This window comes from Schistocerca cancellata, chromosome 6 (assembly GCF_023864275.1).
Source record: "Schistocerca cancellata isolate TAMUIC-IGC-003103 chromosome 6, iqSchCanc2.1, whole genome shotgun sequence".
Lineage (NCBI taxonomy): Eukaryota > Metazoa > Arthropoda > Insecta > Orthoptera > Acrididae > Schistocerca > Schistocerca cancellata.
In genome coordinates, this window is record NC_064631.1 from 532,021,924 (window position 1) to 532,036,390 (window position 14,467).

A 14,467-nucleotide genomic window follows, 5' to 3' on the forward strand; every position below is an offset into this window, starting at 1 on the left:
CAGCAGCACACAATTTGGTTAATTCATGACAAAACTCATTGTAACGACATGGGACACTAGAAGAAATAAAAACATATTACATACATCAGAATTAGCACTTATATGTACACATTCGGATTAACAATATCAAAGTACTTGAGTAACAATATAACATTACAAAAACAAATAGTTTCATTTATGCATACATTGCATGGCTAACTCAGTTGTATAATAAAAACTTGCTCCTATGTACTAAAAAAATCACTAATTGAATAGAATGACTTGTGTATCAGGTATTCCTTCAGTTTGCTCTTTGAACTCTTGTGTTTCAGGTGCAAGACTTTTGATGACACTGGGTAAAGCATTGTAAATTTTGATGCCTGTATAATTTACTCCTTTCTGTACAAGAGTATAGTTCGACTGGTTACAATGAAAGTTCTCTTTTGACCTTGTGTTGTGACCTTGATATTCACTATTGATTTTGAAGAGAGAGTGGCTTTCATTCATGAAACATACAAGGGAGTATATGTACTGAGATTTCATTGCAAATACCTGTAGTTTCCCAAACAGATTCCTGCATGAGTGCCTTGGTTGCACACCTCTCATGATATGTATAGCTCTCTTCTGAGCAATAAAAACCTTTTTTGCGAAGGGCTAGTTGCCCCAAAAGATGATTCCATAAGCCAAAAGCGCATGGAAATACCTGAAATAAGCAGCTCTTACGGCCACCTTATGTGTAGTTGATGCAGTTATGCATGAGGCGAATGTTGCAGAATGTAGCCTTTTTTTCTAGATCTAGGATATGGTTGGACCAATTTAGCTTGCAGTCTATCTACACACCCAGGAAATTCCACTTCTGTCAGTAATTATTACCCTTTGTTTCCTATCTGTAAGGTAGGATTTAATCTATGTTCCCATTATTCCACTTAACACATAGTAGTCAGCTTTATTTAGCAGAATTTCGTGGTTGACGCAGTCAAAAGCTTTGGATAGGCCAATTTTCTGTTAAGAGATTCAAGAATTTGATTGGTGAAAGAGAAAATAGCATCATCAATTCTTGAAAAGTGGTTTCACACAGGCATATTTTAATCTAAGTAGGACAATACCTTGTTTTAGGGATTCATTAAAAATGTGACACAAGACTGTATTTATATAGCCATGACAGTGCTTGAGTATCTTAGCTGAAATATTATCAACCAACCAAGAGTTTTTTGACTTCATCTCTCTGATTGTCTTATTTATCTCTCTAATTATTATGGGGGTTATCTGCATCTGGCCAACTCTGGCATTGTTGGCTTTATGCAGAAGGACTATCGCATCATCCACTGAGCCTTCACAGCCAATTTTTTCTGCAGCTGTTAAAAAATGTTTATTGAACATATTAGCAACTCCCTCAATATTTTTTTACAACATTTCCATTCTGAATTAATTCTATATCAGTCATGTACTCTGCTTTTTTACCACTCTCCCTTTTTATAACTTGCCAGATGGTTTTTGATTTGTTGTTTGACTTATCAACTTCAGATGTTATTTACATAGTTTTGGAATTTTTATTACTCTTTTTAAAATATTACAGTACAATCTATAGTCCTTCTTTTTGATGGGATGGGATCATTAGATAACCCTAGGGACTCATATAAATTTCTTTTTGTTCTACAGGAAATTTTGATCCATTTAGTAATCCAGGGTTTTGGTTTTGCAGCCTGAGCATTGTTTCTCAAGATTATTTTTGGGAATAGAGCTTCGAATAATGACACAAACTCATTAGAGAACAGATCAAATTTTTCATAAATATTCCTCTCCATAAATACAGGAGTCAAGTCAATCTGCTGTTAAGAGAAGGTTAAAGGTTTCTAAGTTATTATTACTGACAGGACTGACAGTTTTAAAGGAGTATTTAGGTTTACAATAGAGTTTGACATCATTTACTGTAAGCAGTTGACCATCAAGATCTGACAGACCACTGAGAGTTTGACTTACAATAATACTGCTACTTCTGTATCTGTCCAGGAATATATTACCAATTGGGCTCTTACAAGCACTAGTAACTCTAGTGGGAATGTTAACTATTGAAAGTAGGTTCAATGATTCCATCAGGTGTTCTAGTTCTCATCTGCTGTAATTTGTAGTTAAGAAGTTAATACTAAAGTCACCCATGATAATTAAATCCTTGTGTTTTGAATGTATTTGTTTCAGAAGTTGTTCCATATGGTTTATAAAGATACATATTTTCCTTTCAGGGGCCCTGTAAACTGCCAAAATTATAACTGACTTATTATTTGTAGTAATTTCAGTCCCACAGGCTTCAAAATGAGAATCTACACTGTAAGTACTTATGTCTAGGGATTTATACTTTACATTAGTTTTAATATAGACTGCAGTCCCTCGTTTCCCCTTTATGGATCTACTAGCTGGCTGCTAATGAGTATCCATCAATTTGAGGCATTTCAGTTCCACTTGTCACTTGTGTTCTATAAGACCTATTACTTGTGCATGGTTTACAAATTCAGTGTCAATAGAGTTGAGATTTAGAAGTTCCAGTTTGTTTCTGAGATCATTGATGTTTTGATGGAACACACAAAGTTTACTCCTACTGGTAGTTCTTGATTTGTAACTTCACTTTGATAGCTTAGCATCTCACCATAAACTCAGACTGTTTGGTAAATTATTACACCTTGGATTATGACCAGTCTTAACATTTAGCCTAAAAACGCCTTAGAAACAGATTGCTGATGTTCGTCTAATGATATTGACCAAGTGATTATCTCTTGAGGCTTATTTTCCTATTTCACTCAGCACTTTATTCACTGCAAGTCATTTTCCCAGGTCATATTGGTGCTGTCCATGAGTCATGTGAAATCGGTGGCCAATATTGTTTACATTCACTATAGTAATCTTTTTGAGGTATTTAGCAGTCATGTGAAATCGGTGGCCAATATTTTTTTACATTCAATATAGTAATGTTTTTGAGGTATTTAGCAATTGATTCATATTGCTCATCAGCTGCACTTACTTCATGATTCACACCTGACCATTGTGGTAAATCATGACGATGCAGGATGTTGAGAACAACAACATTAGTATGAGTTAAGTGACTCAAACATTCCTTTAGTTCCTACCAGGCATTTGATGTTTCGTTTTTAAGGCTATTGTTTGATCCTCCAATCAGCAAATGTAATAATTTGTAGATAACTTACCAACTTCTGCCAAATTTGCATGCTTCCTCAATTCAGTTAAACCTGCACCTGGTTTGATGAATCCCATAGCAGCAATCATTGTAGAAGCCTCATTTAGTATGTGAGAGGCAATTCTATGCCCATGGTTGTCGGCAATAACCATCAGTTTTCTTCTTGATTTTTCTTCCTTGGAGCTTTGAGATTGTGGGTGATGGTGTTGGAGAGTAGCTGCGTGTTGATCATACTGATTATCTTCAGAGCTGTTATTCACCTTAGCACCACTTATTTGAACGTCTGTCGTACACCGATTAAGTGGCTTCACCTATAAATTGTGATAAAATGGTTTTGTCACTGTAAACACTATAATCCTTAGAACTGTTTTTCACTTGTAAGACTGGTGAGCACTAATCAGATTGTTGAGTCTGCATAATTCACTCTTCCACACTTGAAAGTAATGTACATTATTCTCTAGTGAAGGGTCTAGTTTACCACATCAATAATGTAATGTGCTTTTGTAGTACACACATATTATTGTCTTTTTGGAACATTGTTTGCAAATATTCACACAAACATTTTCATTTTCATTCGATTTACTTTGGTTCTTACTGTTATTGAGTTCTTCCGATGCACTAAATGCTTCATGCTGTATTACTTTTTGTTTTAAGTGCAATAAAAAAAGCACTTCATATGTTACTTTTTTATACACCCAGCTCTATCACAAAGGTCATTTAAAACAGTTCATTGAATTTGTTGAAACACACAATAAATGATGTATAGTTCATAGGAGTTTCTAATCCTGTGAACCTTTATAGGGCTAGAAATGAAAACAATTGTGAATAGCACAACTTAAAGTATTGTGATGGAAACTACTCATAGGCAAAGTGAAAAGTCTCATAGTATCCCAAATCAGAAGTTAATATATTAGATGCAATTCCCAGTTCTCATATTCCAGGTTGTAACATGAACCATCCAGCAAATAACTGCTGTAGTGCACAGTTGTCATCAACACTTCTGTTGCCCATGGAAATGAATGTATTCATTTGTGGGCAGAAGTGAAAGTGGATAGGTGCCTACATGGCTATAAATTGGCTGGATGGCAGGCTCAAATTACCTGCCAGCCTGAGATGCTGTGCTATTCTCAGTTGACAGCAACCCCACTGGACACAGATGTAGTGCACCTTGTTGATAGGTTGATAGTAAGGTGTCGGCCACCAATATCTCTGGCAGAATTACAAGAGTTGCAAGGCTTTTTTTAAGTTTAGTGAAAGCAATTTTTTCTTCATTTGGCTATTAACCTAGTATGTCCTGATGTTCTCAATTAATTCTCACAATGAATAGCTCTCTGTTCAACACTGTCTTCCTTCATTCAGTGTGGATGACTGTTGATTGGATGACTGTTAATGGATGACTGTTAATGGACTTTTCCATTTCAGATGTCATAGGAAAGTACATGGATGCCATGGAATCTTATATAAGCTGCACATGGACTTCATGAAGTAATCTTTTTCCAGAGGGTGGCAGGAAAATGAGAAATGAAGACCATTAAAAATATAGTGATGTTTTAGTACAGATACTGATAGGCACACAAACAATTTTACTGTGGACATGGTGTTATGTTACAGTATAAGACAGATGTTGCAAAATCAGCTGGCATGATATTATTGTTACAAAAATGAAAATTATGTCTGTCTCTTACTCAATCAAAAATTCATCACTGTTGCCTCCTCCTTTGTGAAATTGGCCTTTGGGGCTGTTCTACGATATAATTTCATTTCTACCATGATCTTCCCAAACTTATTTAGTCTTGTAATCCATATGAGAATTTGGATTCATTTGGTTTGGTATACAGTCACTGTTCATTTGAAGAATGTTAATAAAAAATAAAATAAAAATAGAAGCTATTAAGAATTTTCCTACCTAAATTTAATTGGTCCAGAAATATCAGTTATGAAATATGCATGAAAAGTGTGTATAATTTAACTGATTATATTCACCTTGGATCATTTTACTTCTTCAACTCTATTGATCTCTGCTGTATCAATAAAGTCAGAGAGGTAAAGCACAATGTCATTCAGCATTATATGAGTTATCTATGGGTAAATGACCAGAATATAGTTTTTAGGCATTGTAGCTTCAGTGCTTAAAGGGAACTTCCAATTCTTGTAGTGCAACAGATCCTGAAACAAAAGAGAATCAGAAAGATTAATTTAGTTATTTTTAATGTTCAGAATAACTTTTCTCCATGAAGATGCACCCAGACTGTGAATTTGTTCTCAGACATTGGTTGAATAAGTTGCTTCTTCTAAGCAATCGTAAATTTCCCTGACTGCTGTCTAGCAGTTGGAAGCCGCTGTGAATGGTTGTGTTGGGGGAACTACTGAAAGTCAGTACCAGATATATTAAAGGTACCCAGAGTACTGTCCTCTCCATGAAATACATGAACTATTACTACTTTGAATGGTGAGTCTGTGGTAGGTTGGAGGGTCTGACACAGGTGAGGTAGGGACCTGGGAGGGTGCAGGGTATTACATCCACATCCCTTACCAACAAGTTCAAAGTGCTGTCTACCACTGAAACTAAAACACAGCCAGTGTGACACATTTCACTTGTTGGCAAGCCTACAAGTAACGACAAAGTTAGTCCAGATACTCAAGGATAACACAGGAACCAAAATTGAGGGCAATGATGCAAAAGCAGAAATTCTGATCGCTGTTTCACGAATATGACCCTAGTTTGATTCTCACACTACTGCAAACATTAGTAATAGAGATATTATTTCCAGTGATATTGAGAAACAGCTGAAACTGTTACAATTAAAGATGTATCCAAGACCAGGTGGAGTCTCTGTCATATTGTATGCGTAATTTGCAACAGAGTTAGCACCATTTTTAATCATAATATACTGTAGATCCCTCAGAGAAGATACTGTATCAGTGGTTCAAAGAGAGCACAGGTTACACCCGTTTACGAGAAAGGTAGAAAAAGTGTTCCACATAAACATCATCCAATTTCATTGACATCCAATTGTTATAGAATCTGAGAACATATTCTGAGCTCAAACATATTGAGATATCATGAAAAGAATGACCTCCTCCATGTCAACCAGCATGGACCTCTGAAGCATCAGTCATGTGAAACACACTTGACATCCTAAAAGCCATGGTTCAAGTCAGTCAGGTGGTTGAAGTATTTCTTGACTATCAAAAAGCATTTAATTCTGTACAACCACAATGGTTATAACAAAAGTAAGATCATATCAAACAAAATTTGCGACAGGGTTGAAAGTGTTTCCAAGTATGATACAGCGTGTTATCTCAGATGGAGAGCCATCAATAGGTTCAGATATAACTTCAGATATTACCTAGTGAACTGTTTCGGTTCCTTTTCTGTTCACTTTGTACATAAATAGTATTATTAGAATTTTTGCAGATGATACTCTCGTCTACAGAAAAATACTATCTGAACAAAGCTACATAAATGTCCAGTCATATCTGATGTTGTTGTTGTTGTGGCCTTCAGTCCTGAGACTGGTTTGATGCAGCTCCCCATATATCTGATCATATCTGATAAGATTTCAAAATGGTACAAAAATTGGCAACTTGCTTTAAATGTTCATAAATACAAAATTGTACACCTATTTGCACATAAAAGCAGTGAGTAGCAATTTGAAATAGGTGATTCATACAGATTCCTGAGTGTAACAACTTGGTAGAATATGAAATGGAATGTTCATATGGGCTGAACAGTTGGTAAAGCAGGTGACAGATTTCGTTTCATTGGTTAATACAGTTAAAATTCAACTGATCTGCAAAAGAGACTGCTTATGAAACACTCATGTGTCTGATCATAGTGTGACAACTCCTTCCATTGCCTCCACTTGTGGCAGTAGATGACAGGCTTTGCAGACCAAAAACCAGCAATCAGCAAAGTGCCTGCCAACCAAGGCACCACACATCCTCCGAACACCCTTGCTGGTTACTTCCACCAGCTGTAGAGCTAGACGTCCATGCTTCCTGGACCCCATGTGGCTCAAATCATCACTTGAGCGGTCTCTTCTTCCATTTCAATGAGGCAACATCTCCCGGCCATGCTCTCGGCAGCTTATACCTTGCAACATCACATGGCTCATATCGTCATGTGCCACACTTCACTGGAGTATGCACAATCAACAGGATTCTTATCCCATGTGTAGTGACAGTGTTTTGTCATGGTTTGTTTAACAAGAGATGTGCTACTGCATTTTCCATGCCACTTTCCCAAGTCACATTCCCTTGAGGTGCTTCCATTGACTGTGGTTGTACAAAGTCTGATGCTGGACACTGGGTTTGTTCCCCCTGGACTACTGCAATGTGGTGTAAATAATGCAGTGAAGTGCAGTGTGCACCAAGAGTACCAGGGGGGTTTATTACCATTCCATCCCCATCCATTTTTGCACCACTTTACTGCCAAATGTGCCACTGAAGTGGGTTTTCCCATGCCACCGGGTGATGCTGTTCAAAGGCTGTAAGCCATTCATAGTCTGGCCTGTCCAGAGACTCCACCACAAGTAAAGGCCCTCCTTGATTAAGAGATAGTAACTCGTTAAATTTTACTGTAGTTGTTGGCTCTTAGCAATAATATCTCCGAACCAGCTTGCATGACTCTCCAGCACACCTCATTATTTACTGTTATCTTATTTTAATTTGTGCATGGTTATAGGCATGTATACTCCTTAGAAGCATAGAAGGGAATCTAAAACATTGTTTCAGTAGAACTCTGCTCAAGTTTGTGTGACCTTTACTAGATTGGTCTAACAGAAGATATTGAACTTATACAAAGAAGGACAGCTTGAAGGGTCACAGGTTTGCTTGGCTCATGGGAATGCATTACAGAGGTGCTGAAAAATATGAATTGACAGACTCCTGAGAATAGCTGGCAACTATCCTACAAAAGCTTACTTACAGTGTCTCAAGGATCATTATTAAGTGTAGACTTTAGGCATGTGCTTCGGCCCCACACATATTACTCTCATAGGGACTGCAAAGACAAAATTAGACTAATTAGCCCGCAGATCCCACAGGAGCATTTCAACAGTCATTCTTCCCACACTCCAATAAGTGAAGGGAATGGGAAGAAAATTTATAGTTTGTACAGAGGGAAACATCCTATGCTGTCCTACCCAAGAGTCATCCCACCCATTCCATCACCTACCCAACCTACTCAACATCCTAGTCCTTGCCTACATTACTCTCACTCCAAACTCCACATCACAGGGATCATATCCCTGAGGAAGACCCAGATGCAAGACATGTCCAGTCGACCCACCCAGCACCTAATACTCCAGTCCTGTCACAGGCTTAGCCTACCTCATCAGAGGCTGGGCCACGTGTGAAAGAAGCCATGTCACATCACATACCAATGTTTCTTCAGTCACTTCACAGCTTTTTATGTCAGTATGACAACCAACCAACTGTACACTAGATTGAATGGCCACTGCCAAACTGTGGCCAAGAATGAAATAGACCACCCGGTGATACAACATGCACCTGAGACCAACATATTCGATTTCAGTTGCTGCTTCATGACCTGCGCCATTTGGATCCTTCCCTCCACCAACAGCTTTTTTTATTTATGCATCAGAGAGTTATCCTAGGAACACATCGTTCATTCCTGGAACCATCCTGGCCTCAGTCTCCGTTGACTCTCCTCAAGCCCTCCACCCAACAGCTTCCCCTCCATCTGTGCTATCATTTCACCTCTCCATGTCATCTTCAACATATGCAACTCCTCACAGACTCCCATACATCACATGCTTAGCCCAGGCACCCACAACTCCTCCCTCTCACATCCATAGCCATCAAACCAGGTGCCTGCCTCCAAGCCCACCCCAATGTCAGTACCTACCCCCCCCCCCCCCTGTCACTCTCACCCTCTATCCACCCCACCCAATACAATCCCCACTCAGTCCTGCACTCCTGGCACTGTGCATGCAGTTGGCATTATGTAAGGGCATAGGCAGGTGTGTGCATGTGTGTTTTGTGTGTGTATTTGTACTTTAGCAAGGGCATAGGCAGGTGTGTGCATGTGTGTTTTGTGTGTGTATTTGTACTTTAGCAAAATCTAGCAGATTTTCTGTCTTTTTGTGCATGCCTATCCATGACTCAATGCTTCATCTCCTAGCCGGCCGGTGTGGTCGTGCGGTTCTAGGCGTTCCAGTCTGGAACCGCGTGACAGCTACGGTCGCAGGTTCGAATCCTGCCTCGGGCATGGATGTGTGTGATGTCCTTCGGTTAGTTAGGTTTAAGTATTTCTAAGTTCTAGGGGACTGATGATCTCAGAAGTTAAGTCCCATAGTGCTCAGAGCCATTTTTTTCATCTCCTAAAGTATTCAAATTGTTCCAGAACTTTCTTTCTACAACCATTTCTGTTTTTGTTCTTTACAGGTGCTGCCCTAGTTTGTCCTGAGTTTAGGCATTTAATGTCAGGAATTCACTATGCAGATTCTTTCAACTTCAACCCACATAAATGGATGCTTACTAACTTTGACTGTTCTGCTATGTGGTATGTACTAATATATGAAAAAGAAAATCGCAAAGTAGCAACAGTAATTTGTGTAGTGAAAGCTGAGCACTGAAACAAAATTATTTTGAGTTCATCTTTTCAGCCTCATGTAAATTTTTTACCAGAATAAATGTTCTCAGATGTAAGTCTATTGAAAATATTTTAGATTTTATGTTGGATTCTTGCTTGTTTCTGATAGTCTAAGTGCACAGATATGCTCATTTTCATCATCATCATCATCATCATCATCACCACCACCACCATCACCACCACCACCCATTTTCATCATCATCATCATCATCATCACCACCACCACCACCACCATCACCACCACCACCTTTCCTCACCTCCTGTATGTGCATCCTTCACTATGCTTTGTCCAGCCACTGTTCCCATCCAATATTATATGCTATCAAACAATGGAAAATACAGGATGGAATGTAACAATATTTGCCACTCACCATATAGCAGAGATGCTGAGTGACAGATAGGCATAACAAACACATCTCACACCAAATATGTGAGTTGCATTTGTGTGTGTGTGTGTGTGTGTGTGTGTGTGTGTGTGTGTGTGTGTGAGAGAGAGAGAGAGAGAGTCTGTGAATATTTTTATGCTAGTTGCATTTCTATTTTTGAAGTAACTGAAGACCTACTTCTCCCTGTCTTTTGAAGATCTTCAATTATAGCTGTTTCCATAAACTTTTTGATCAAAGTAAACTGTAGATGGGGGTCACATGACAAGCCATGCTCTGCTAATGACCCTGTCACTATAACTGTCTTATTTCAGCAGGATTCCTTACAATCCTAGCTGGCTTCTTTTATATTGTCTCCAACCATCCTGATTTAGGTTTTCCTTGATTTCCCTAAATCGTTTCAGGCAAATGCCAGGATGGTTCCTTTGAAAGGGCATGGCCGATTTCCTTCCCAATCCTTCCCTAACCCGAGCTTGGGCTCCGTCTCTAATGACCTCGTTGTCGATGTTAAACATTACTTGCTAGCTGACTTAAATGAGTCTATTAACATTCAGACAAATTGTTATAAGGTGTCGATAATGAGGTATGATTTTAACTTTTTTTGGATTGGAGTCCTTGTCCCTTGCTTTATTTTAGGTAGGAGCTTATTGAAACATTTGAACTGGAGTACATAACACCATTCTGAATCCTAAACAAAGAGGAGGCAAAGTCTATACAAAAATTACTTTTGTTTCTTGTGTTGAGATTGTCTAGATCACAATCAAACTGAAATCTATTTTTAGTGTGAGCAACAAAACTATTAAGGAAAAATGCATTGAGAAATGAATAAGAATTCCAAGATCCTAAAAAAGACCTACAATTCATCAGTCAATGTAAGTACAAAATGTTGAATAGGCTAGTATTGGAAACCTGTGAACAAGCTTCATTCTAAAGTATTTCATGTACTACACAATAGAATTTGGAAGACTTTTGTATTCCATTGGCTGCCTATTGGTATAGGGTGTCATCCAAAGATACAACACTATCTAAATGCTGTATGTTGTTCACAATGTTGATCTCTTCATTTTTGGATATTAAATGGTCAGTTGGAAAATTTATGTTTAACAAAAAACCTAATGTATTGGTTTTGCTGATTTGAGAACTACACTGTCTGACAAAAAAGTGGGCCACCGCTTGGAAGGGGAGGAGGAAACAAAATGAAAATTCACAGGTTGAGAGGATATGTGATGTTATTTCAGTGATTACACAATCAAGTCAAACTTACAAAGAACTTAGCAGTATGGGCCCAAGCATCAGTATGATGTTGCACTCGCTCTTGCCTGAATGCATACACACTGATTTGTTCCAAAATGATGTCATAAAGCCATTGTATTCTTTTGTAAGGCAAACTGGCCTATAGCTTTTGTAACTACTAATGGATGTACTGGATACTGACACTGGGATGGAGCTGATATCCAAGCTGATCCCATACATGTTCAGCCTCATTTTTTAAATAAGCTGGTTCACAAATTTTGTATGCTGTTTACCAAGGTCTTAATCACACCTCTTTTTTGTCTGGTGTTGTGGTTAGAATATTTAGGAAGGTAACGGTCAGTATGTGTGGCTTTCCTATGGTTCAACAGCCAGTCCCCTCACTTGATAACAGACATGACCAAAAAAATTCAGTTTGTCATTATTCCCCATCTACATAGTAAATTGGATTTTTGAAATAATAGTGTTAATATGTATCAGGCAGACATTCAACTCTTCTGCACTTGTGTGTCATACCATGAAAGTATCATCAACATAGTAGTAGTATTTTACATAATAGAAGCATTTTACATAGTAGTAGTATTTTACTGGCAGTCTGTGATGACTTTGTTCAAAAGTCTCCATAAACAAACTGGTCACAGCCAGACTAAGAGAGCTGCCCATAACTATCCTGTCAGTCTGTTCATAAAAATCATTATTGTATTGAAAACAGCTTGTCGTGAGGCAGTGTCTGAATAACTCCACTATATTTGCTGGAAAAATATCCAGTTTGCATAATACAGCGTCATTCATTGCAATCATGGTAAAATGTTGAGCAATTATGGTGTAGAAACTATCTTCAGACCCATCAGGAACATAAAAGAATGTTTAAGATCAGATATTATGACATCCTTTGACTACACTGAGTGTATATAAAATTCCTTGTAGTTGTGGACTGGTTTATATTTGTACCATGAAAAGGACTTAACACCCATCTGGTTTAACACAGGAGGAATGGGACATATTGATAAATTGGCCATAGCAGAATTTGTTTGCCAAGAGTGTGATCATGAAATAAAATTCAGTAAGATGAGTGTCGTATCAAACATTGCATTATCATGCACACATGTGTAGAGAGGAGACTGAGATTCATAAACACCAGAAGAAATTTAATAGAAAAGAGGATGTTGAATTAGATATAATTTGGATGTCAATATTGCATCATAAAAATGACAATAGACTATTTTCTGTTGAGAATGTTAGCATTATCAGAGATAATCTCATAGCTGTCATCATGTGATGGACTGTGGTGCCCTCTACACTGTCTACATATTTGGCACTTCCTCGAGTTCTAGTTGCTGTTCACTGCTTTACCTCTGAAGATGTCTTCCGCAGTCAGAGATGAAACTCTGGGGGAAAGTTTTGTGCATTGAACATGGCTTATCAGCCCAGAAGTTTTAAGTGAAGTCTTAGTGTAGTACTGCTCCAGTCACAATCTGCACCAGTATTAACTGGTGCAGACAGGACAGGGTAGGCACGAAACATTGCCTCTTTGAGGCTGGCTTATAATTGGATGAAAGTGTTGCTCATTTCTGGCATCTATTCTAATAACTATGCTCTTGGTATTCTTACCAGCAGGCATGTCCATTAATAGTGTGTGAGTGGCAGCTGTTACCAGCAAATGACAGTGGTAACAGTTTATCGTCTAAGTAGCTTACAGTCCATTGGCTTTGGCAGACTACAAAATATGGCTATCTTTTCAGGCTAAGGTCAGATCCCATCAACATAGGAGACTTTATGGCCTAGGAAAGTTATCTTGCTTTAATGCATGATGCACTTATCTTCTTTTAATACCACTTGTAGCAAGCTGGGTATACTGGGAGATTAGTGGGTGGTGGTGACAGGTCATGGGGCCCAGGGTGAACACTGTTAACAGTTAAAAAGAGCTTTTATTGATGTCTGTATGTGATGTAGTGTGGCAGGCATGCCTCTCCCCATGGCCCCTGGCTAGTGCTGTTGAACGGGCAGTGGCTTCCACCTGTAGCTGCTGAGCTGGCATCCTGCATTGCCTTTGGAGACCACAGATGTTGACATTAGTGACACTTTGTACTGGGCTGCCATGGTGTGCCCCTTGGGGAACAGCCCCTCGGCTTTGTGTGTGGCCATAGTGGTGGTGTGTGGGGCCTGCTGTGTGCAGGACTCAACCAGCTGCCCTCAGACAGGAACCAGATAGCAGCTGGCACTGTGGCTTCAAGTCCCACTAGGAGCTCAGCATGGTGGCAGGTACAGGCAGCAGATTGGCAGGGTGTTGGAAGTCACATGAATGAGTCAGTGCTAGTGTCACTTGCAGCACAGTCTTGAACCCATGGCTGCAACTGACAGTGCCCTGTCCTCTCGGTGCCCAGTGCAGCTCTGATGTTGTGGTTGTACTGCTGGCTTCAGGTGACAACAAATGATTCCTGCCTCAAAGTACAGATGTGCTTATATGCCTCCAGTACCCATTTGTTTCACTAAAACCTTGTGTCTAGTTGTGTTGCCATAATTAAGAGACTTGCCCTGGTGTGGTGACACTAACCCGCTTGCAACACCTTTTACCGCTAAGCTCAGCTGTCTTTGCTTTGCATGTTTGTTAATGTGACCCACATGCCCCCACACTGGCAGCTGCCAATCCACAACTGTTAATGGCAGCTTCCACTGTGCTTCTTCTTACTTCTGCTGAAGGCTTGGTAATTTTTTGTCTAAAGACTGGGCAGCTGGACTACACTTCACCCCTTCACAGAGGACAGCCACTCCCTTGGGTCTTACCCCAGCGCAGTTCTCTATAGTAATTATTTCTACTCTTAATCCATAAAACTAAATGGGATACTCTTAATTACTACACAAATTACTGTATTAATCCCTGGTTCTGTGCATTTATTGTTCATCTCTCCCTTGAGGTATCAAGTCCATGGGACCCCCAGATCAGGCCTCCACAAGGCTTTCCATTTCATATACATAAGAGCTAGGCAGAGTGAAATCAGGCTCACCATAGCACTAGGAATTGCAACACTTAGGGTCATGCACACCTAC

At 39.1% G+C, this 14,467-nt stretch overlaps 1 protein-coding gene across 1 annotated transcript in view; it reads left to right on the forward strand.

The window, feature by feature from the left end:
• LOC126088572 (aromatic-L-amino-acid decarboxylase-like) overlaps positions 1 to 14,467 on the forward strand; it is a 188,174-nt gene that overhangs the window by 121,994 nt on the left and 51,713 nt on the right. The window contains exon 9 of the mRNA XM_049906760.1: positions 9,578 to 9,695. Coding sequence (XP_049762717.1) covers positions 9,578 to 9,695 — 118 coding nt within the window. The remainder of the gene's footprint in view (positions 1 to 9,577; positions 9,696 to 14,467) is intronic.